Consider the following 22,840-nt stretch of genomic DNA (forward strand, 5'->3'; position numbering starts at 1 on the left):
GGGCTCCTCCCTTAAAGATAAGCTGAGAAGCTCGTCATCCGGGAAGGGCTCAGAGTCGAGCCGCTTCTCCATGTCGAGAGGAGCCGGCCGGATTAGGATGCCTCCTGGTGAGCTGTTCCGGGTGGGACATGAGTCAGTCCAAACGCCCAAATATCGACATTTCAAAACTTTCTGGAGAACCTCGGCGTCAATTTTCAAAGCAAATAATTGAAGCCAGCGTTAAGTGGTAAACCACTCAATGGAGACAAATCTTTGGTACTTAGAATCCAATTTCTGAGAAATACCCTCGTAAAATCGGTACTCTCTTTGAGACTGCAAAGGCTAAACAGATTTGTTTCAAGTTCTGTGAATGAAGGGGTGGACCAGCTGGCACTACTGCCCTGATATGCTAAAGCCTCACTGAGCACGTTTAAAACAAAACAAAACAAAAAACTTTCAAGATGGAACACCACGTAACATAGTCCATTATTGTTTTGTGTCAAAAAATGACTCGATTTATTCATGTAAAGTCACAAAACATTGTTAAAAAAATAAGACCCCAAATGTTTTTGCTGCATTTAATTCATGAAAGGAAAAAAGCTCACAATTCATGATGTATTCTCAACAATCAAGAAGGCACACAAAACTAAAGTCATTTTATAGAAACATAATCCTCAAGCAGTAAAACACTTTTGTGAAAGCATCCTAATCTTCTAAATACGATATGATCAGTGTTCATGCAAAAGTAAAACAAAACCTACACTTCTTGGCATGGAGCTTTACAAAGTGTGGAAGTGAACAACACACGCAGCATTGAATGAAACCTCGGGGAGAAATGGGTTAGATGTGCAAACACATTGGAACATATTGAATCATGTTTACGGCATCAAGTATGTACAGCCTCAACCCAACATTGCACGGCTGAGCCTCCTCTCTCAAGAATGTTTCAGGTCCTCTGCACCATCGCGAGAAGGTAATGACGATGATGATGATGAGGATGATGATGCAGAGGCAGCATCACCTTTGGCCAGCGCCGTGAGCGCCGCCAGGTTCGGAGTGGATCCCGACAGGTTGGCACTGCGACGCTTCTGCTGCTGCCGACGGCGTTTGGCGCCACTGCGGCTCACCCTGTCCGGCCGGACGAGGACTCCGTAACCTGGATTGCAGTGGAAGTAGTGCTTCCCACCCACCGAGCCGTCATTCTTTCCTGGTAAATGACAGGTGATGCTCCAAAGTAATGATTTGTGCTCTTGTCACCCCCCCCCCCCCCCCCACACACACACACCCTGCCCTCAAATGTACAACTTTTTGGGCATTGCAATGTATTTTGTGTGTGTGTGTGTGGGGGGGTATTTATTTTTTTTAGACCGTGTGTGTCTGGTTTTATTGGCTTGAACTGATCCAGTGGATCACAGTATTCTGTTGGGCATTTTTATTATTTGACTTTGCCCAGGTTTTAAAACAAAAGGATCTTTTCCACTCACCTGCAGGTACCTCCAGTTCCACTCCCACCCACACGCCTTGGGCAAAGTCTGTGGGTCCCACGTAGCGCACGACGCCGCTTTTATTGGTCCCGACAGTGACAAGTTCCCCTTCTTTCAGCCAGTCGGGCAGAGAGACGGCAGCAGTTCCCACTCCTTCCCCGCAGTCTAAGATGAGCTCCAGGGGCTCGGCGAGATTGCTGTGCGATGGTGAAGAGCTGCCGGTCTCAGTTTGAACGGGCTCCCTGAGTATACGCCGGAAGGACTTGAGATCTGATGACTGGACTTTCTGTATCTTGAAAGGTTTGACTGCTGCAGCAGGCGATTTGGAGGATTTTGCCGAGGCAGCGGATGTTGCGGCCTGGTGGACCTCCTCGCTGGAGGGAACTAGGATGGCAGAACCGCTGGAGTCCTTGAAAGGGGATTTTTCCCGGGAACAAGATGGTGGATCGCAATTCTTCAGTGGAACCGGAGGCGGTTCGGATGACGTGTGGGTGAAGACAGACGCAGGAGCTTCAGGATCTGTCTCAGTCTGGTCTGAGTTGGATGGTTGGTTCTTCTCACGCACTTTTTGAATTGCTTTACTTGCTTCTTTCACATTCGTTTGAACACTTTCAGTCGAAAACGTCTTTGGTTGTTGCTCTTCTACAATAAATGAATTTGACGGTGTCAGCACACTGTCTACTTGCTTTGGTGTCATCGGGTCACGTTCTAAATGCACTGGTGTTGTCGGGCGATCGGACACTGCGCATGCAGAAGAGGCTTTGACTTCCTGCGCTGCATGAGATGCATTTGGGTCCCAGAGACTCCGATTTAAATGAACTAATGAACTATCCTTTGGTTTGGACTGCGACAGGTCGGTGTTCTCCGCAGCTGCTTGGAAAGCCTCCTGAGGTTCAGACCCGGAGCCACCCTCAGATGGAAAGGAGAGTCTCTGCATCGCTTCCTCGTCTTCTTCGTTTGTCACGGCCGCAAAACTGGCAGCCCTTTGACCTGACGACGGAGGAAGGTCCCAGCTCAGCGTGAAGACGTCTGAAAGCGGCATCGTCGACATGTAACCGCCGGACGCTTCGCTCAGCAAATTCTGGGTGGAGTCTTGTGTCTCTGGGCTAATTGGCGTAGGGAGAGGCACCGATCTGGGGCTCTCCTGGGACATGAGAGCAGGGCTGCTTTGCTCAGTCGCAACCTGAAGGCACAAGCACGACGATTTGTGTGATTACTTTGGGGTTTTCGTTCATTAATGGTTGACTTGATAACAGTTTGGTCCGCGTGCGTGGCAGAGTGTGAGTTGAATTGCTTGAGCCCTGCAGCAAAGGAGAATGTCTGGATCCTCAAACTTACTTGCAGGCGTGTGTCATTCATTCCCTCTTCCACACTGGCGGACTGCACCAGGATACGAGGCACGTTCTGGAGCAGAGGAGCAGTTGTCAAGGCTCGACTTCTGTTTTCCAACACGTCACCCAAAGTAGACTCAGAAGTCTGTTTGCAACTCACTCTTCAAGCTGTCTAAGCCACTGGTCCCAGACCTTTTTTGCGTCACGGCTCAGTTGAGTACTATATATTTTGTTTTTGGAGAGTGGGGGGGCTTTTAAATGGTCAGTTTTCTTGCACTGGTGCTGAATACAAAGATGATTATAGAGGAATTAATCATTTTATGAAGGTCCTCCCCCCATTACCGTATTTCAAATAGCGTTACGTATTCAACTGGCTAAAAACGCCTTACTCTTCATGGTTGTTTTCGCCTGAAACCGCCTGACTAAATGTGGTCGTGTTTTCATCGGCTAAAAACACCTTCCTAAATATTGTCGTTTTCGGATAAAAACGCCTTACTTTACATGGTCGGGGGGGTTTCGGCAAAAAACGCCTTACTAATCATGGTCATTTTTTTTCGGATAAAAAGGCGTTTTTGGCCGAAAAAAAACGACATAGTATAGTAAGGCGTTTTTAGCCCGAAAAAAAAAACGACTTAGTATATTAAGGCGTTTTTAGCCCCCCAAAAAACGACATAGTATAGTATGGCGTTTTTAGCCCGAAAAAAACGACATAGTATAGTAAGGCGTTTTTCAGCCGAAAAAAAACGACTTAGTATATTAAGGCGTTTTTAGCCCCCCAAAAAACGACAGAGTATAGTATGGCGTTTTTAGCCCGAAAAAAAAGACATGGTATAGTAAGGCGATTTTAGCCCGAAAAAAATGACATAGTATAGTAAGGCGTTTTTTGCCCGAAAAAAACGACCATGTATAGTAAGGCGTTTTTAAGCCGAAAAAACGACATAGTATAGTAAGGCGTTTTTTGCCCGAAAAAAACGACCTATAGTAAGGCGTTTTTAGGCCGAAAAAAACCACCATGTGGAGTAAGGCGTTTTTAAGCCGAAAAAAAACGACATAGTATAGTAAGGCGTTTTTGAGCCGAAAAAAACGACATAGTATAGTAAGGCGTTTTTGAGCCGAAAAAAACGACATAGTATCGTAAGGCGTTTTTAGCCCGAAAAAAACGACATAGTATAGTAAGGCGTTTTTGGCCCGAAAAAAAAGACAGTATAGTAAGGCGTTTTTGGCCCGAAAAAAACGACATAGTATAGTAAGGCGTTTTTAGCCCGAAAAAAAAAACGACTTAGTATATTAAGGCGTTTTTAGCCCCCCAAAAAACGACATAGTATAGTATGGCGTTTTTAGCCCGAAAAAATAAGGCGTTTTTCAGCCGAAAAAAAACGACTTAGTATATTAAGGCGTTTTTAGCCCCCCAAAAAACGACATAGTATAGTATGGCGTTTTTAGCCCGAAAAAAAAGACATGGTATAGTAAGGCATTTTTAGCCGAAAAAAACGACATAGTATAGTAAGGCGTTTTTTGCCCGAAAAAAACGACCATGTATAATAGTAAGGCGTTTTTAAGCCGAAAAAACGAGATAGTATAGTAAGGCGTTTTTTGCCCGAAAAAAACGACCTATAGTAAGGCGTTTTTAGGCCGAAAAAAACCACCATGTGGAGTAAGGCGTTTTTAAGCCGAAAAAAAACGACATAGTATAGTAAGGCGTTTTTGGGCCGAAAAAAACGACATAGTACAGTAAGGCGTTTTTGGCCCGAAAAAAACGACATAGTATAGTAAGGCGTTTTTGAGCCGGAAAAAACGACATAGTATAGTAAGGCGTTTTTGAGCCGAAAAAAACGACATAGTATCGTAAGGCGTTTTTAGCCCGAAAAAAACGACATAGTATAGTAAGGCGTTTTTGGCCCGAAAAAAACGACATAGTATAGTAAGGCGTTTTTAGCCCGAAAAAAATGACATAGTATAGTAAGGCGTTTTTGGCCCGAAAAAAAAGACACAGTATAGTAAGGCGTTTTTGGCCCGAAAAAAATGACATAGTTTAGTAAGGCGTTTTTAGCCCGAAAAAAACGACATAGTATAGTAAGGCGTTTTTGGCCCGAAAAAAACGACATAGTATAGTAAGGCGTTTTTGAGCCGAAGAAAACGACATAGTATAGTAAGGCGTTTTTGGCCCGAAAAAAACGACATAGTATAGAAAGGCGTTTTTGAGCCGAAAAAAACGACAGTATAGTAAGGCGTTTTTGGTCCGAAAAAAACGACAGTATAGTAAGGCGCTTTTGAGCCGGAAAAAACGACATAGTATAGTAAGGCGTTTTTGGCCCGAAAAAAATGACATAGTTTAGTAAGGCGTTTTTAGCCCGAAAAAAACGACATAGTATATATAGTAAGGCGATTTTAGCCCGAAAAAAATGACATAGTATAGTAAGGCGTTTTTTGCCCGAAAAAAACGACCATGTATAGTAAGGCGTTTTTAAGCCGAAAAAACGACATAGTATAGTAAGGCGTTTTTTGCCCGAAAAAAACGACCTAGTATAGTAAGGCGTTTTTAGGCCGAAAAAAACGACATAGTATAGTAAGGCGTTTTTGGCCCGAAAAAAACGACATAGTATAGTAAGGCGTTTTTGGCCCGAAAAAAAAAGACAGTATAGTAAGGCGTTTTTGGCCCGAAAAAAACGACATAGTATAGTAAGGCGTTTTTAGCCCGAAAAAAAAACGACTTAGTATATTAAGGCGTTTTTAGCCCCCCAAAAAACGACAGTATAGTATGGCGTTTTTAGCCCGAAAAAAACGACATAGTATAGTAAGGCGTTTTTCAGCCGAAAAAAAACGACTTAGTATATTAAGGCGTTTTTAGCCCCCCAAAAAACGACAGAGTATAGTATGGCGTTTTTAGCCCGAAAAAAAAAGACATGGTATAGTAAGGCATTTTTAGCCGAAAAAAACGACATAGTATATATAGTAAGGCGATTTTAGCCCGAAAAAAATGACATAGTATAGTAAGGCGTTTTTTGCCCGAAAAAAACGACCATGTATAGTAAGGCGTTTTTAAGCCGAAAAAACGACATAGTATAGTAAGGCGTTTTTTGCCCGAAAAAAACGACCTAGTATAGTAAGGCGTTTTTAGGCCGAAAAAAACCACCATGTGGAGTAAGGCGTTTTTAAGCCGAAAAAAAACGACATAGTATAGTAAGGCGTTTTTGGGCCGAAAAAAACGACATAGTACAGTAAGGCATTTTTGGCCCGAAAAAAACGACAGTATAGTAAGGCGTTTTTGAGCCGAAAAAAACGACATAGTATCGTAAGGCGTTTTTAGCCCGAAAAAAACGACATAGTATAGTAAGGCGTTTTTGGCCCGAAAAAAACGACATAGTATAGTAAGGCGTTTTTAGCCCGAAAAAAATGACATAGTATAGTAAGGCGTTTTTGGCCCGAAAAAAACGACATAGTATAGAAAGGCGTTTTTGAGCCGAAAAAACCGACATAGTATAGTAAGGTGTTTTTGAGCCGAAAAAAACGACAGTATAGTAAGGCGCTTTTGAGCCGGAAAAAACGACATAGTATAGTAAGGCGTTTTTGGCCCGAAAAAAATGACATAGTTTAGTAAGGCGTTTTTAGCCCGAAAAAAACGACATAGTATAGTAAGGCGTTTTTGGCCCGAAAAAAACGACATAGTATAGTAAGGCGTTTTTGAGCCGAAGAAAACGACATAGTATAGTAAGGCGTTTTTGGCCCGAAAAAAACGACATAGTATAGAAAGGCGTTTTTGAGCCGAACAAAACGACATAGTATAGTAAGGCGTTTTTGGTCCGAAAAAAACGACAGTATAGTAAGGCGCTTTTGAGCCGGAAAAAACGACATAGTATAGTAAGGCGTTTTTGGCCCGAAAAAAATGACATAGTTTAGTAAGGCGTTTTTAGCCCGAAAAAAACGACATAGTATATATAGTAAGGCGATTTTAGCCCAAAAAAAATGACATAGTATAGTAAGGCGTTTTTTGCCCGAAAAAAACGACCATGTATAGTAAGGCGTTTTTAAGCCGAAAAAACGACATAGTATAGTAAGGCGTTTTTAAGCCGAAAAAAAACGACATAGTATAGTAAGGCGTTTTTGGCCCGAAAAAAATGACATAGTTTAGTAAGGCGTTTTTAGCCCGAAAAAAACGACATAGTATAGTAAGGCGTTTTTGGCCCGAAAAAAACGACATAGTACAGTAAGGCGTTTTTGGCCCGAAAAAAACGACATAGTATATATAGTAAGGCGTTTTTGAGCCGAAAAAAACGACATAGTATAGTAAGGCGTTTTTGAGCCGAAAAAAACGACATAGTATCGTAAGGCGTTTTTAGCCCGAAAAAAACGACATAGTATAGTAAGGCGTTTTTGGCCCGAAAAAAACGACATAGTATAGTAAGGCGTTTTTAGCCCGAAAAAAAAACGACTTAGTATATTAAGGCGTTTTTAGCCCCCCAAAAAACGACATAGTATAGTATGGCGTTTTTAGCCCGAAAAAAACGACAGTATAGTAAGGCGTTTTTCAGCCGAAAAAAAACGACTTAGTATATTAAGGCGTTTTTAGCCCCCCAAAAAACGACAGAGTATAGTATGGCGTTTTTAGCCCGAAAAAAAAAGACATGGTATAGTAAGGCATTTTTAGCCGAAAAAAATGACATAGTATATATAGTAAGGCGATTTTAGCCCGAAAAAAATGACATAGTATAGTAAGGCGTTTTTAGGCCCCAAAAAAACGACATAGTATAGTAAGGCGTTTTTGAGCCGAAGAAAACGACATAGTATAGTAAGGCGTTTTTGAGCCGAAGAAAACGACATAGTATAGTAAGGCGTTTTTGGCCTGAAAAAAACGACATAGTATAGAAAGGCGTTTTTGAGCCGAAAAAACCGACATAGTATAGTAAGGCGTTTTTGAGCCGAAAAAAACGACATAGTATAGTAAGGCGTTTTTGGTCCATAAAAAACGACAGTATAGTAAGGCGCTTTTGAGCCGGAAAAAACGACATAGTATAGTAAGGCGTTTTTGGCCCGAAAAAAATGACATAGTTTAGTAAGGCGTTTTTAGCCCGATAAAAACGACATAGTATAGTAAGGCTTTTTTGGCCCGAAAAAAACGACATAGTATAGTAAGGCGTTTTTGAGCCGAAGAAAACGACATAGTATAGAAAGGCGTTTTTGAGCCGAAAAAAACGACATAGTATAGTAAGGCGTTTTTGGTCCGAAAAAAACGACATAGTATAGTAAGGCGTTTTTGAGCCGAAAAAAACGACATAGTATAGTATAGTAAGGCGTTTTTTGCCCGAAAAAAACGACCTAGTATAGTAAGGTGTTTTTAGGCCGAAAAAAACGACCATGTGGAGTAAGGCGTTTTTAAGCCGAAAAAAACGACATAGTATAGTAAAGCGTTTTTGGGCCGAAAAAAAGACATAGTACAGTAAGGCGTTTTTGGCCCGAAAAAAACGACATAGTATAGTAAGGTGTTTTTGAGCCGAAAAAAAACGACATAGTATACTAAGGCGTTTTTGAGCCGAAAAAAACGACATAGTATCGTAAGGCGTTTTTGGCCCGAAAAAAATGACAGTTTAGTAAGGCGTTTTTAGCCCGAAAAAAACGACATAGTATAGTAAGGCGTTTTTGAGCCGAAGAAAACGACATAGTATAGTAAGGCGTTTTTGGCCCGAAAAAAAACGACATAGTATATATAGTAAGGCGTTTTTGAGCCGAAAAAACCGACATAGTATAGTAAGGCGTTTTTGAGCCGAAAAAAACGACAAAGTATAGTAAGGCGTTTTTGGTCCGAAAAAAACGACATAGTATAGTAAGGCGTTTTTAGGCCGAAAAAAACGACATAGTATAGTAAGGCGTTTTTGAGCCGGAAAAAAACGACATAGTATAGTAAGGCGTTTTTGGTCCGAAAAAATTGACATAGTATATATAGTAAGGCGTTTTTGGCCCGAAAAAAACGACATAGTATAGTAAGGCGTTTTTAGGCCGAAAAAACCCGACATAGTATAGTTAGTCGTTTTTGGCCCAAAAAAAATGACCATGTGTCGTAGTGTAGAGGCACACGTGCTGGCTTTCGGTACAGGCTCCCTGGGTTCAAACCCCGCTCAGTCACATGAAAATAAAATAAACCAAACGCTTTGCTTTTTTTTTGTAAACCCTACCTAGTGCATGCCAAATACGCCTATAGTGCAAGGGAAGTCACAGTCACTGGTGGTGTAGGGGTACAGATGCAGGTGTTTGGTCCGGGCAACCCTGGTTCGAAACCCACTCAGTGATGTGTGAAAATACAACACCAAACACGAGCTTAATTTTTCCTGCAAACTTTCCGGAGTGCATGTCAAATACGCCTTTAGTGCAGGGGAAGTCACAGTCACTGGTGGTGTAGGGGTACAGATGCAGGTGTTTGGTCCGGGCAACCCCGGTTCGAACCCCGCTCAGTGATGTGTGAAAATACAACACCAAACACGAGGTTACTTTTTCCTGCAAACTTTCCGGAGTGCATGTCAAATACGCCTTTAGTGCAGGGGAAGTCACAGTCACTGGTGGTGTAGGGGTACAGATGCAGGTGTTTGGTCCGGGCAACCCCGGTTCGAACCCCGCTCAGTGATGTGTGAAAATACAACACCAAACACGAGGTTACTTTTTCCTGCAAACTTTCCGGAGTGCATGTCAAATACGCCTTTAGTGCAGGGGAAGTCACAGTCACTGGTGGTGTAGGGGTACAGATGCAGGTGTTTGGTCCGGGCAACCCCGGTTCGAACCCCGCTCAGTGATGTGTGAAAATACAACACCAAACACGAGGTTACTTTTTCCTGCAAACTTTCCGGAGTGCATGTCAAATACGCCTTTAGTGCAGGGGAAGTCACAGTCACTGGTGGTGTAGGGGTACAGATGCAGGTGTTTGGTCCGGGCAACCCCGGTTCGAACCCCGCTCAGTGATGTGTGAAAATACAACACCAAACACGAGGTTACTTTTTCCTGCAAACTTTCCGGAGTGCATGTCAAATGTGCCGATCGTCCAGACAGACGCCTTACTATACTATGTCGTTTTTTTCGGCCTAAAAACGCCTTACTATATACTATGTCGTTTTTTTCGGGCTAAAAACGCCTTACGATACTGTCGTTTCTTTCGGCTCAAAAACCCCTAACTATACTATGTCGTTTTTTTCGGCTCAAAAACGCCTTACTATGTCGTTTTGTTTGGCTCAAAAACGCCTTACTATACTATGTCCTTTTTTTCGGGCCAAAAACGCCTTACTATACTATGTTGTTTTTTTCGGGCCAAAAACGCCTTACTATATATACTATGTCAATTTTTTCGGACCAAAAACGCCTTACTATACTATGTCGTTTTTTCGGCCTAAAAACGCCTTACTATACTATGTCGTTTTTTTCGGCCTAAAAACGCCTTACTATACTATGTCGTTTTTTTCGGGCCAAAAACGCCTTACTATATACTATGTCGTTTTTTTCAGCTCAAAAACGCCTTACTATACTATGTCGTTTTTTTCGTCCTAAAAAAGCCTTATTATACCATGTCGTTTTTTTCGGCTAAAAACGACATACTATACTATGTCGTTTTTTTCCGCTCAAAAACGCCTTACTATACTATGTCGTTTTTTTTGGGCTAAAAACGCCTTACTATACTATGTTGTTTTTTTCGGCCTAAAAACGCCTTACTATATACTATGTCGTTTTTTTCGGGCTAAAAACGCCTTACGATGCTGTCGTTTTTTTCGGCTCAAAAACGCCTTACACTATGACGTTTTTTTTCGGGCTAAAAACGCCTTACTATACTATGTCGTTTTTTTCGGGCCAAAAACGCCTTACTATATACTATGTCGTTTTTTTCAGCTCAAAAACGCCTTACTATACTATGTCGTTTTTTTCGTCCTAAAAAAGCCTTATTATACCATGTCGTTTTTTTCGGCTAAAAACGACATACTATACTATGTCGTTTTTTTCCGCTCAAAAACGCCTTACTATACTATGTCGTTTTTTTTGGGCTAAAAACGCCTTACTATACTATGTTGTTTTTTTCGGCCTAAAAACGCCTTACTATATACTATGTCGTTTTTTTCGGGCTAAAAACGCCTTACGATGCTGTCGTTTTTTTCGGCTCAAAAACGCCTTACACTATGACGTTTTTTTTCGGGCCAAAAACGCCTTACTATATATACTATGTCAATTTTTTCGGACCAAAAACGCCTTACTATACTATGTCGTTTTTTCGGCCTAAAAACGCCTTACTATACTATGTCGTTTTTTTCGGCCTAAAAACGCCTTACTATACTATGTCGTTTTTTTCGGGCCAAAAACGCCTTACTATATACTATGTCGTTTTTTTCAGCTCAAAAACGCCTTACTATACTATGTCGTTTTTTTCGTCCTAAAAAAGCCTTATTATACCATGTCGTTTTTTTCGGCTAAAAACGACATACTATACTATGTCGTTTTTTTCCGCTCAAAAACGCCTTACTATACTATGTCGTTTTTTTTGGGCTAAAAACGCCTTACTATACTATGTTGTTTTTTTCGGCCTAAAAACGCCTTACTATATACTATGTCGTTTTTTTCGGGCTAAAAACGCCTTACGATGCTGTCGTTTTTTTCGGCTCAAAAACGCCTTACACTATGACGTTTTTTTTCGGGCTAAAAACGCCTTACTATACTATGTCGTTTCTTTCGGCTCAAAAACGCCTTACTATATACTATGTCGTTTTTTTCGGCTCAAAAACGCCTTACTATACTATGTCGTTTTTTTCGGGCCAAAAACGCCTTACTATACTATGTCGTTTTTTTGGGGCCTAAAACGCCTTACTATACTATGTCGTTTTTTTCGGGCCAAAAACGGCTTACTATATATACTATGTCGTTTTTTTCGGGCCAAAAGCGCCTTACTATACTATGTCGTTTTTTTCGGCTCAAAAACGCCTTACTATACTATGTCGTTTTTTTCGGGCCAAAAACGCCTTACTATACTATGTCGTTTTTTTCGGCTCAAAAACACCTTACTATACTATGTCGTTTTTTTCGGGCCAAAAACGCCTTACTATACTATGTCGTTTTTTTCGGCTCAAAAACCCCTTACTATACTATGTCCTTTTTTTCGGGCCAAAAACGCCTTACTATACTATGTCCTTTTTTTCGGGCCAAAAACGCCTTACGCTATGTCGTTTTTTTCGGGCCAAAAACGCCTTACTAAACTATGTCGTTTTTTTTCGGGCCAAAAACGCCTTATGATACTATGTCGTTTTTTTTCGGGCCAAAAACGCCTTACGATACTATGTCGTTTTTTCGGGCCAAAAACGCCTTAATATATATACTATATCATTTTTTTCGGGCCAAAAACGCCTTACTATACTATGTCGTTTTTTTCGGACCAAAAACGCCTTACTATACTATGTCGTTTTTTTCGGACCAAAAACGCCTTACTATACTGTCGTTTTTTTCGGCCTAAAAACGCCTTACTATACTGTCGTTTTTTTCGGCTAAAAACGCCTTACTATACTATGTCATTTTTTTCGGGCTAAAAACGCCTTGCTATACTATGTCTTTTTTTTTCGGCCTAGATACGCCTTACTATATACTATGTCGTTTTTCATGCAGGGAGTTTCCACTGCATGATTTCCTTGATTAGATTCCCCCTGGGTGGCCCACAGAGGGAAGCCACAAACTGTGGCTTTAGCTGCTCATCAAATAACAGGAGCGCTGTCCTATTTTTACAGCAATGAAGCACTCCATCTCACGCGTCTCGACTACGCAAGCATGACAAGGTTCGCTTGCTCCTAATTACCTCTCCTTTTACACAGCATGTTCCCATCTCAGCGGGAGCTTTCGTCGCAGTCGGCACATTATAAAACACGTAATGCAACTGAATCGGTTACACTTTAAGTGGTGCGACTTTGTATTTCTAAACAGCTCATCCCACATTACAAAACCAAAGTTTGACGTGACTCCCTTTCATCTGTATCTGGGATATCTTTTTGTCTAAAGAACAAGGATCACTTATCTTTCTTTCTTTTTTTAATTTTGTCTTGTTGCTATTAGGCTGTCATTTTTCCATCATTTGCCCCTTTTAAATCTAGAATCTGGTGACAAACTTGAAATAAATCAAATAAATCCCAAGATGAATAGACCTGCTGATGGACAGTCATCTCCTCTCCACTGTCATTGTTCCCACCAGAAAGTAATGACTTCATGAAATCAGGCACAGATTTCCCTGAAGGAAGAGAAAGCAGAGCTTAGCCTTCAAAACAAGAAGAAACAATGAAGTACAATTTTGGTCGCACCCGTTTCTGCATTCAGACTGTGCGATACGGCGCTGGGCATCGTGCGCCTGGACTCAGGAGAAGCAGCCGAGAGGTTCTGGTGACTCTCCCAACCCTGCACAGGTATACGCACGCACGCATGCACGCACACACGCACGCACACGCACTCGCACACACACACACACCATCTGTGTTTTAAGATTAAAGACTTGGTCCTGTACATATTTCACAACTCAACAGTGACATTTCCAAGGTGATGTTGACTGGTCACATTTTTGTCCAGTTACAGCAACAGTTGAGCGCTCTGAATAAAACGAGTCCATCGCTTTCATTGAATGAAACAGTTTTGTTTTTCCAAATGTGCGGCTTTGTCAAGAAAGGGCTGAAGTAACACTGCAAACATTTTTCGGCCCGCGCTATCAAAGTGGGGGCCAAGTTGCATTTTATGCAAAATCAATGATTGGTTGCGAGTCATACTTTGCCGAGCCATCGATGACTTCAATGATTGGATATGCAAAATAAGACATTACAGCAAACGCAAAGATGAACCTCTAAAATATTTTAGGGGTAGTGATAAACAACCCCCTCTCAGTCATTCAGTGCTCACAGTCACACGCACACACACACACACACAAAATCAAATAAATCTCATCTTCAAATTCATAAAAAATTCACATCATTACTCATCATGAATTTTGAAATCCGATTTAATGCGTCAAAGGACGGTTTCAGTTCGTCGAGACCTCGGAGGGAAGCTTTCAGGGAGCTGGACGGGAATTCCCCCCGCCCCCATCTCAAATTTACGAGGACAGAGTTCTTCGTCTTTTTTTTGTGAAGAAGGTTGCGCAGTCCAATTCTCCTCCGTCTCCCCGTCAAGCAACCATTCGAGGTCCCATCTGGGGTGACAAATTTTCTTGTCCAGGGAAACCAAGACAACAAGTATTCTAAAAAATGAGATTTATTTGAAAAAAACATGGAGACACCGTTCACAGATCTTTCATGGGAGCCTTCTCTCTCTCCGCGTCTTATCAGCATTTTGAGCAGCTACACAGAGTACAGACTAGTGCAACTTTGCTTATCCGCAAAGTAACTGGTCAGCATTCAAAGGTACGGTCAAGCATTCAATAACACGAACAGTTACTTCCATTTAGCGCTGTTATATATGTCAAAATTCCCATTACACTACCACCCCATTTTACATGTATTAAATGTTTATGATCATACACAAATTCCCAACAAAGATACAATGCTGTGAAAAAGTATTTGCCCTAATCAGAAAGGTTTGGATTTTTTTTTTTTTTTTTTTTGTGCCTTGAATTGTCATTGGAAAACAGCAGTTCGTACTGCCTTGGGTTGTCTGAGTGGTAATATTGGTTTGATGGTTGGAAACCTGTGTGATACATAGGTGAGGGGGGAAAAAAAATTCGGCAGAGGGGTTGGGAGGCTTTTTTTTCACGGCACTGTACAAGATGAAGCACAAGTAGTTTGCCTCCCACCTTGAAGTCACCCAGTTTATGAGTTGAAGAGAACACATCCAGATTGCCGGCTGAGAGCTGGGCGGAGAATTTCAGAAGCAGCATGTATTAGAGTGTTAGCGAGAGCAGTGAGGGCAAACGGTGGAGAGAACAACATGGGGGCCGCTAAGATGTTAGTCACCCGGGGTCGTGTTGGCAGGAAAGACTATCGTTCACTTACCCGGTGTACGTTTGGGGAGCTGAGGCAGCGTCTGGGAGCTGCTTTACCTCGGACCGCTAGTTGCTCCCTCACTGTTACCTCCTAGACATAGATGTTAAGTTGGGGGGGTGGGGCAGCACATTTCTATGGGGTCTATTCAATGAATGGACCAACCTGTCGTAGTCTGTCAAGGGTGAGGATGTTCTCCACAGCCAGGACACTGCGCAGGTATTTCTCGATAGCTGCCTCACTGTTGCCTGACTGGTCATCTTCCGCGCTGGCGGCCAATCGGGCCAGCATCTCTCGGTCTTCTGGCCCGTGAAAATCCTGAGGGAGCAAGGATGCCAATCAGTTCAATGAAAACTAATATTTAAGTGAATTATCACCACTTTCGTTTTTATTTGTGACAGAAAAAAAAAGATGACCTGATCGGCCGTCATTATTGAATACGGTGTCAATGTTTCGGAACAAACACATACTGCATTGATTTCCACTAAAACCGTGCCGATTGCATTATCACGGTACCATCAATCTTAAATTATCGATGAGTGTGGTGACTGGGGAAAAAAATAGCTCAAGTTGTAGGCAGCCCTCCCTCACCTCGCGCACATTTTAGGAACGAGCAATATGCATTTTGATTTGCTCAGTTTGTATTGAGAGCAGTAAAAAAATAAATAATAAAATAGATGCCACTTGGGTCGGCAAAGTAAAAACGGGTGTTTCCACAACAGCACTGCAGTCGTTTGTAGATTTGTGGTGACGAATATTCTGGGTCGATATAAAATGGTATAATCCAGACACTTACTCCTGGTATGTTTGAGACGATTTCAAAGGTGACACCACATCGTGGGACGGTGCTGCGCTGGGACATCCTCTTCAGAAGGCTCTGGGCAAAACCCTACATCAGAAACACAAATACTGTATTTTCCACACTAAAAGGCGCACTGGATTATGAGGCGCACTTTCAATGAAAGGCCTATTTTGTCATTTATTTTCATACATTGGACGCACTGGATTATAAAACGCAATCTACCATGCATCCACTAGATGGAGGTACGCTCCTTCCGTTTGACTCGAGAGGCATTCATTTACTCGCAGCCATTTCAGAGCAGAGTTCCTGTTACATCCTTCCCCTTACATCCAAGCCCCATTTGGATTGATCTGAACACAGAACAAAGATCACCTTTTTCCCAGTGACATTAACACAGATGCGTTTCCTCAGGACCAGCTGCATGTGGGCAGGGTGGCTCAACTGGACCACGACACGGATAGTCAGGTAGACCCTCTGCTCACCAGATGCCACGCGGCTGAGCTCAGGACACTCATGTACTGTTGAGTCCCAGGATGCCTCCACTTTGACCTACACCACAAAAGAGAACATTTACAGCACATGAAATCCTTTCATTCAAATATTAACTTAGCCCCTTACTCCTACTCTTCAAACATATTGGAGAAAAAAATTAATAGTTTTGCCTAACAGAACCGGTGCACGTCGCCTTACTTGAGAATCGTCGTGTTTTACAATGTGAAGGTCAAAGAAGTCATCCTCATCTTCCCCAGCGAGATATGCATCGATCCCCCCGGCGAGAGGGGCTGAGAGGGTCGACTGGAAATCATCAGCTACAGACCGAAACATCAAGGACGAGAATTCACCATCGATTGAGCCATAAGAAGTGTTACAAGAATTGCAGACCAAATACCACTGAGATCCAGAAACAGGACAGGAATGTGTGTTTCCATTCCAGGCACAGGAACTCTGGAAGAAAAAAGCCTCACTGTTTGGTTGACTTGGGGGGGGGGGGGGGGGGGGGGGACACCAGATGATTCAGTGGGACTGGACACAAACCCGCACTGGCACACGCACTTTTCAACTGGTGCTCCAGGAATGCCACTGCCAGCTGACGGCACCAAAACGGCATTGCGTTCTTCGGTGAGCGTCAGGCGGCATTCAAGCAGCTGGGACTCCCGCTCCAAATCGTCCTCCGACTTATCTGTGTTCACATGCTCAGGTGTAACAGATGAAGTCACGGTTTGGTCATTAAGGAGGGAAGATAATGATGCTGTTTCTCACTGGAACTGTCTAACCATGATAATACAATATTATAGAAACAAATACAAATAACTGGAGCCTAGCCCAGCTATCAGAAAAAAGAGTTGTGCTGCTTTGCTGGTAGTAGAGGTGGGAAGATGTCTTTAAATTTGCACGGTAAAATGGTGGACTGTTTTGATAGACGTGTACCTGGTTTGGACACTATTTTCTGTAACTGCTGGTCTAGGTACTCCTGTCGCTGAGTGAGCGTTGCCAGCCACTGTTCCCTCATTCTCTCCAAATCCAATTCCTTTGCATAAACACACCAAAAGTGACCTTTTGATGGTCTGCTCACCAAGAAAAAATACTTTCAGAGGTTGGCCAAATACTTGAGCTAATCTGTGAGCGCAAACATTGAGCACTTACCTGGTAGCTGTCCATTTCTTCATCTCGAGCCTGAAAAACATTTTTAGATCATTAATTTGATATAAATAATCAACGGTGGAGGGGCAGATGAAAGGGAAATCGGTTGGCATCTTACTCAAGATCAACACACTTGGAGAAAAAAAAAAAACAGTTAATACTACACTATTAATATTGTCATCTCGCCTTACCAGCAGTGAGTCCCTGCCTTTTGGTGTATTTTGGACCTTGACATCTCCAAAGGACACAGAGAGGATTGACATGCAGATAAGCGGCATTGTGCCAGAGTCTGGCACAGGGCGCAACTCCACCTGGACCCGACGAGACTGACCCTGTGAAAGGAACGTTTGCGAAACAGTTGTCTTTGGATAATGAGCATGAAAAACATGTCTGACTTGAGTTTTTGGACACCAAGTTATTGCAGGCAAACCTGCAAAAACAAAACAAAAAAAAAAAAAAACCCCACACCTGTTTGAGCTGAAAGATCCCTCCAGTGCGTACGTCCTTCGCAGGAAGAATTTCTACGGGTGTGAATTGCCCTGCATCATTTAGCTCCATTAGCTGAACCCACAGCTCCACCCGCCGAGTCACCTCGCTCCACCTGCCAAGATTGGGGGTGGGGAGTAAAAGAATATGCGGCACTCTCAACAAAGGTAATCCTCTACCCAGTCATTTTCTACTGTCTGACCTAATCAGGGTAATGTGAGGGCAAGGGGCGGCGTACAATCTGGATTTGTGTCCTTCAATTAACCTGACATGCATGTTTTTTTAGAATACGGGAAGGTCCTGGCCAAGAATGGAACCCCCGGAAGCTGTCAGGTATGAGGCAGGTGCGCATCCCTCGTACCGCCTCACAACAATGCATATGTGCAGATATGTGGAAAATAAGATTCAGTTCTACCCTCCGGTGTAATACTGGGGCCTCTCAAAACAATTTATTTATAAATGAAATATTTGTGTGAGTGTAAACCTTTCTCTGAGTGAACGGGTTTTGGCTTGAATTACTCCGAGGTCCCACAGTGCCAGGTTCCGCCGATGATTGTGCTGTTTGTGGCCGTACACTTCGATAGCCACCGCACCCTCAGATAAATATTCCAAAAAGTCCTCTGACATGGGCACTGACAACTCCTTCAAAAAAAAAAAAAAAAAAAACAACCATTTCATCAAGAAGCTCCAATTACATTAGTCATCGTGAAGCACGAAGAAACACCTCGGAGCTGTCAAAAACAACCGTGCACTGAGGATCTTTGGAAGCAGATGGCGAAGGGGCCCGCGCCATTTCTGGAGGGATGAACACAGACTCCGTCTGGCCACAAAAGTGATACTGGCAGAAGACGAAGTTAGACAGGTGACGAGGAAGTCCGGTAGCCTGGAGGATTTTCACCTGAGGCGACAGCAAAAGAGCCCGTTTCCCTTTGGTCCTTTCCAACCAACGCATCAAGACAAGCTCTCAAGTTCTCACCACGCAGTTCAGTTGACGCTCCGGCGCGTCTCCATCGGAGTGACTTTGTAGTGAGCCCGATTCCTCCGAGCTTTCCGTCCCTCGCCACACCTCCACATGAAGCCGGCCCGCCACCTGAAAAACAAACGTAACGTACGGTAGCTTTTGTTACGGCAACCCATTTTAATATGTCTGCCTGGAAACTAAGACTTTGAAGAACACACACACACACACACACACACACACAGACAGGAAGCAATGTCCTACCTCTCCCTTCTGGTTGATTATGGGAACTGCGTATTGTAGTTTTACGTCATAGAACAGACATGCCAGGAAAACATTGGCCACCCCAATCAGACTGTGGTTCTCCTGCTCATCAAAAAAGGGGTCGGCCCGTTTGAAATATGACCGCATCACCTGTGTTAAAAAGACGGAAGAACAAAACCACGTGACTCAAAATGGGCCCGTCAAGTGAATTCAGAGATGCGTTTCTTTGTACACGTTTGAAGACTGAGAACCATAACAGCGTGCTGTTAGCTAGCTTGCTAAGAATTTACAGAACGCCACGTTGTCGTCACTTTCAATTTTGAATTCCAAATGACACGCGGTCCCCTCCGGAGGTTTTGCAAAGGCGATTCACTCCTCCGACTCACAGGGTTGTCTTCATCAAAGTCTTTCCATTCTTGGTAGAGATCCCTCATGTCCACCAGCCTGTTCTCCATCTTCTCCATTGCCCAAATCTGCTTGCCTCTCCCTTTACGGCGAACCTGAATGGCCGGCTCGCTCAGCACCACGTCACGCTATTTAAGGGGGGGGGGGGGAGTGAAAGTTACTCTACGATGCAAAAAATGATGTGCACCACCACATGACATTGCTCCTTTGAGGCATTTATTTCAACAAATAAGACCTCATTATCATACCTTCCTGTTGGCATCCAGATTGGCAGCTGGTATCTGCAGAGTGACCAGGTACTCGGTCCTTTTGCTGAGTTCCTCCGCAATGAAGGAGGCCTCCTGAGCCAAAAGGTTGGCACGAACGATCTGTTCTTTCAGACGTCGAAGGCTTCGCGTGATCATAGCCTCTCTTGATGACAAGCGCATACCACAAAGATGGATTTTATTTCAAGAAAATAATCGCAAATTCATTGATAAACTGAACACAGATGCGTAAAAAGGAGGTCTCACCTATCCTCACTCCAGCGCCGCATACGTTTGTGGGAGACCGGAGACGTTCCAATGACAGCGGCACTATTCGGCAAACCCGACAGGTCGAGGAGATGCGGAGCTCTGTCGGGGTTGAGCCGCTGACGAAGCTGCTGCAGCTCCTGCTCGTACATTTGCCTCTGGCGCTCCAGGGCGCAGCGTTTCTCCTCCTCATGCTGCCTCTCAAGGGTCTGTAACACTGACTGCAAGGGGTCTGAAGTGGTGCAAAGACGGGGAGATTGCCAATCACTTCATGGACCATGTCATGGTCCGACAATTGCTTAACTCGGACCACAGTGCGTTGCGCTACCTCAAAGGCTTTAAGCATCTTGAATTGAATAAGTTACCATTGGCTGTCCGTGTTAAGTGAAACGGAAATGAGTTGTTGTTGTTGTTGTTTTAAAATCAAACAAATAAAAAGGTCATAAGAACAATGAAGTGTTTTCACACTGAGCCAAATTGGATGAACAAGCCCAGCAGTGTCACTCACCATTGCTGGCCATTCCTTTCATCATGACTTCAGCCTGAGCAAACTCGAAGCCCACTTCACTAGAAGCGTCACTGGATGAGTCGACGTCCATCTCCAGCTGCCGCGCATCGAAGCAGGGCTTCAAATGAGCTCTGCTCTCCTCCGGCTCCTCCTCACCCACCGTATGGACCAAATGCTTGGGCAAATTGATCCTGTTGGAACGCAAAGTTCAAAAAAAAAAGGAAGTAAGATAAAGCAGAAAATGTCATGCTAATGCTTAGTGTGCAGGATATAAATTACGTGGTTTTAACTATACACACACACACACAATAGTAGGTCAGTCAAACCTGAAGAAATGGTTGTTTCCCCACAAGATCCGATCTCCATGATGAAGGCGCACAGGTCCGGCGACCGCAGTGCCATTCACCCACGTCCTTCATTGAGAACATGACCAACTAACACGTTAGTTAAAAAGGAAGCGTTTTGAGGGTGCACTGCGGTACGCCTCCAAACAAAATCTGGGAGTCAATTGCTGCATCCTCAAAGGAGATCACGCCGGCAGAAACCGCACTTGAAATTTCAATCGATAATACCTCCACAGAATAACGTACCGGGTACATACCGAGCATTGCGGTGAGGTGTGAGCACCACGCCGTCGTTTTGCGTGACGTCAATGATGCAGTGCTCGGCTTGGATGGCCATCCCACACAGCTGGATGTCCTGTGATTTGGACGAGCCCACGCGCGTATGCTCCTGCATATGAAGCAAACGGGGAAAAAGAGAGACATCAGGAAGTCACTTCCACAAACACAGGTTATAGTTTGGCACCTTTAGGTAGTAGACGAGCAGCTCGTTGAGGGCAGGGTCAGCATTCAAGTTCACCAGGAAGCACTTGTCATCCACTACCCTGATGCCAGACGACTGCAGGGAAATGCCCAAACTCTCCAGCTGCCTCTGACGCTCCTGCAGAAGAAAAGAATTCTGCATTATTATCCAGACAAATTATGCATTTCATTGGATGAGGTTTTATCGGGGTACAAATTTCTGGGCAATTAGTGGCTGAGGGTTGATTACTTGCGCAATAGACTCGGTTTTCCTGAGTTTCTCCTCCCAAGTCACGGTCATCTCTTGGATTAGTTTCTCGGACTCTTCCAGTCGCTCCTTCAGTTCCGGGGCCTTCATAGACTGAAAGCAACACCATTTGATTTCACTTGAATAAATTCTACTGATTATAACCCGTCAGGGGGAAATCATGATGCTGTATATACTGTACATGGACAAAATTACTGATACGATAAATACCGGTACATTAAAAAATATGAAAGGCATCAACATGTCTGCCTCATTTTGTTGCATAACATTTCAGGGCAATGACACAAATTCTGTAATTTGCCACGAATTTTGAATGTTGCTGTGTCAATATCAAAACATTTGAGTTGCAAAAATGTGTTTTTTGCTTCAAACAACAGCATAGAAGACCTCAGCCTCTGTGAGCTGCTCCCTCAGTTTCTCGACTTCCTCTCGCAGTTCTCTGATAATTCTGGCGTTGGGGTCTTCGTTGACCACGGCGTGGTTGACGATGCTTTTGGCCCGGTCGGCGTAACGCAGGGTGGACAGAGTCTCGTCATAATTGTCCGCCGCTGGGCTGATGGTGGCCACCATGGCTGTGCGGCTGTTGCCTCCCAAACTGTCCTGCAGTTACAGACATCACGTCAGCAACATCGGTGGCAACATTTACGAATCAAATATGTAAAATTAATCTCTTAAACAGCAAAGAACTAATTTTTCAAACCGATACAAAAAAACACACACAACAACAATTAAACCAAGCAGTGAGACTTAAATGCTTAAATCAATGCATAAAATGCATCAACTGAAAATGGGTTTGTGTGATAGGATAAACATTTTGAAGGAAAATCTAAACATCAGACTTTGAAAGGAAGTAAATGAGTACCTTGAGCAGCCATGTGAGCACCGAGTCCCTGTAGGGAACAAATTTGCTCCTGTTCTTCCCTGCCCCCTGATCCGCCAAGGCTGAGATAACCAAACCCAATGTGCTGAGAGATCTGGAGGCAGGCAGATCGAGTGGGGAGAGAAGTACCACGCGAACAATTTTTCAACCAGTTAAACTGACCTTGAGTAGCGAAACCTCCGAATACTACAAAGTTTGAACTCAATGCAGATGAGATCATTCACGCCGCGATTATACGTGGCACTGTTATATCAGTTCTCTCACTTGTTGATGTTGCTGCCTTCTTTCAGTCTTTCACCAGCTGCCCCAGTCTTGGCTGCACGCTCACTGCCTGCCAGGTCCACCAGACTGAGCTTGCTTACCTTCTCTCCACTTGTCTAAAGTGAAGACACAACAGCACGGGAAAACAAAACAGTTTCGGAGTACTGTACAAACGACCCTTCAAGCATTTGAAAAAGGAAATCAAGCTCACGTACAATATTGGGCAACCGGAAATGAGCATCTCTATATTGATGGGCAAAGCGAGATGGAGGAAGTGCTGGCAAGCTAACTTGTTGGT

The 22,840-nt window shown here is 43.4% G+C and overlaps 1 protein-coding gene across 4 annotated transcripts in view; it reads right to left on the reverse strand.

Annotated features, from left to right (window-relative positions):
• Positions 1-543: 543 nt before the first annotated feature.
• LOC147187440 (kinesin-like protein KIF13B) overlaps positions 544-22,840 on the reverse strand; it is a 28,812-nt gene continuing 6,515 nt past the window's right edge. For 2 of the 4 annotated variants that reach the window (XM_086100315.1, XM_086100314.1), the window contains exons 11-42: positions 22,546-22,658; positions 22,264-22,375; positions 21,789-22,001; positions 21,384-21,494; positions 21,138-21,272; positions 20,932-21,062; positions 20,657-20,743; positions 20,331-20,521; positions 19,823-20,054; positions 19,559-19,721; positions 19,292-19,438; positions 18,906-19,055; positions 18,660-18,773; positions 18,408-18,581; positions 18,168-18,325; positions 17,666-17,798; positions 17,389-17,529; positions 17,201-17,230; positions 16,985-17,084; positions 16,610-16,736; positions 16,446-16,501; positions 16,247-16,365; positions 15,929-16,105; positions 15,551-15,643; positions 14,920-15,072; positions 14,767-14,847; positions 14,568-14,624; positions 13,093-13,186; positions 12,940-13,022; positions 2,802-2,867; positions 1,464-2,646; positions 544-1,186 (exon numbers count right to left, since the gene is read on the reverse strand). In XM_086100315.1, the coding sequence (XP_085956441.1) occupies positions 915-1,186; positions 1,464-2,646; positions 2,802-2,867; positions 12,940-13,022; positions 13,093-13,186; positions 14,568-14,624; positions 14,767-14,847; positions 14,920-15,072; positions 15,551-15,643; positions 15,929-16,105; positions 16,247-16,365; positions 16,446-16,501; positions 16,610-16,736; positions 16,985-17,084; positions 17,201-17,230; positions 17,389-17,529; positions 17,666-17,798; positions 18,168-18,325; positions 18,408-18,581; positions 18,660-18,773; positions 18,906-19,055; positions 19,292-19,438; positions 19,559-19,721; positions 19,823-20,054; positions 20,331-20,521; positions 20,657-20,743; positions 20,932-21,062; positions 21,138-21,272; positions 21,384-21,494; positions 21,789-22,001; positions 22,264-22,375; positions 22,546-22,658 (5,196 nt within the window). In that variant the 3' untranslated portion in view covers positions 544-914. The remainder of the gene's footprint in view (positions 1,187-1,463; positions 2,647-2,801; positions 2,868-12,939; positions 13,023-13,092; positions 13,187-14,567; positions 14,625-14,766; positions 14,848-14,919; positions 15,073-15,550; positions 15,644-15,928; positions 16,106-16,246; positions 16,366-16,445; positions 16,502-16,609; positions 16,737-16,984; positions 17,085-17,200; positions 17,231-17,388; positions 17,530-17,665; positions 17,799-18,167; positions 18,326-18,407; positions 18,582-18,659; positions 18,774-18,905; positions 19,056-19,291; positions 19,439-19,558; positions 19,722-19,822; positions 20,055-20,330; positions 20,522-20,656; positions 20,744-20,931; positions 21,063-21,137; positions 21,273-21,383; positions 21,495-21,788; positions 22,002-22,263; positions 22,376-22,545; positions 22,659-22,840) is intronic. The other 2 variants (XM_086100316.1, XM_086100317.1) reach the window with 2 other exon arrangements.

Source organism: Hippocampus guttulatus, chromosome 20 (genome assembly GCF_054856545.1).
Source record: "Hippocampus guttulatus isolate MCC_2025c chromosome 20, RoL_Hgut_1.0, whole genome shotgun sequence".
NCBI classification, from domain to species: Eukaryota; Metazoa; Chordata; class Actinopteri; order Syngnathiformes; family Syngnathidae; genus Hippocampus; species Hippocampus guttulatus.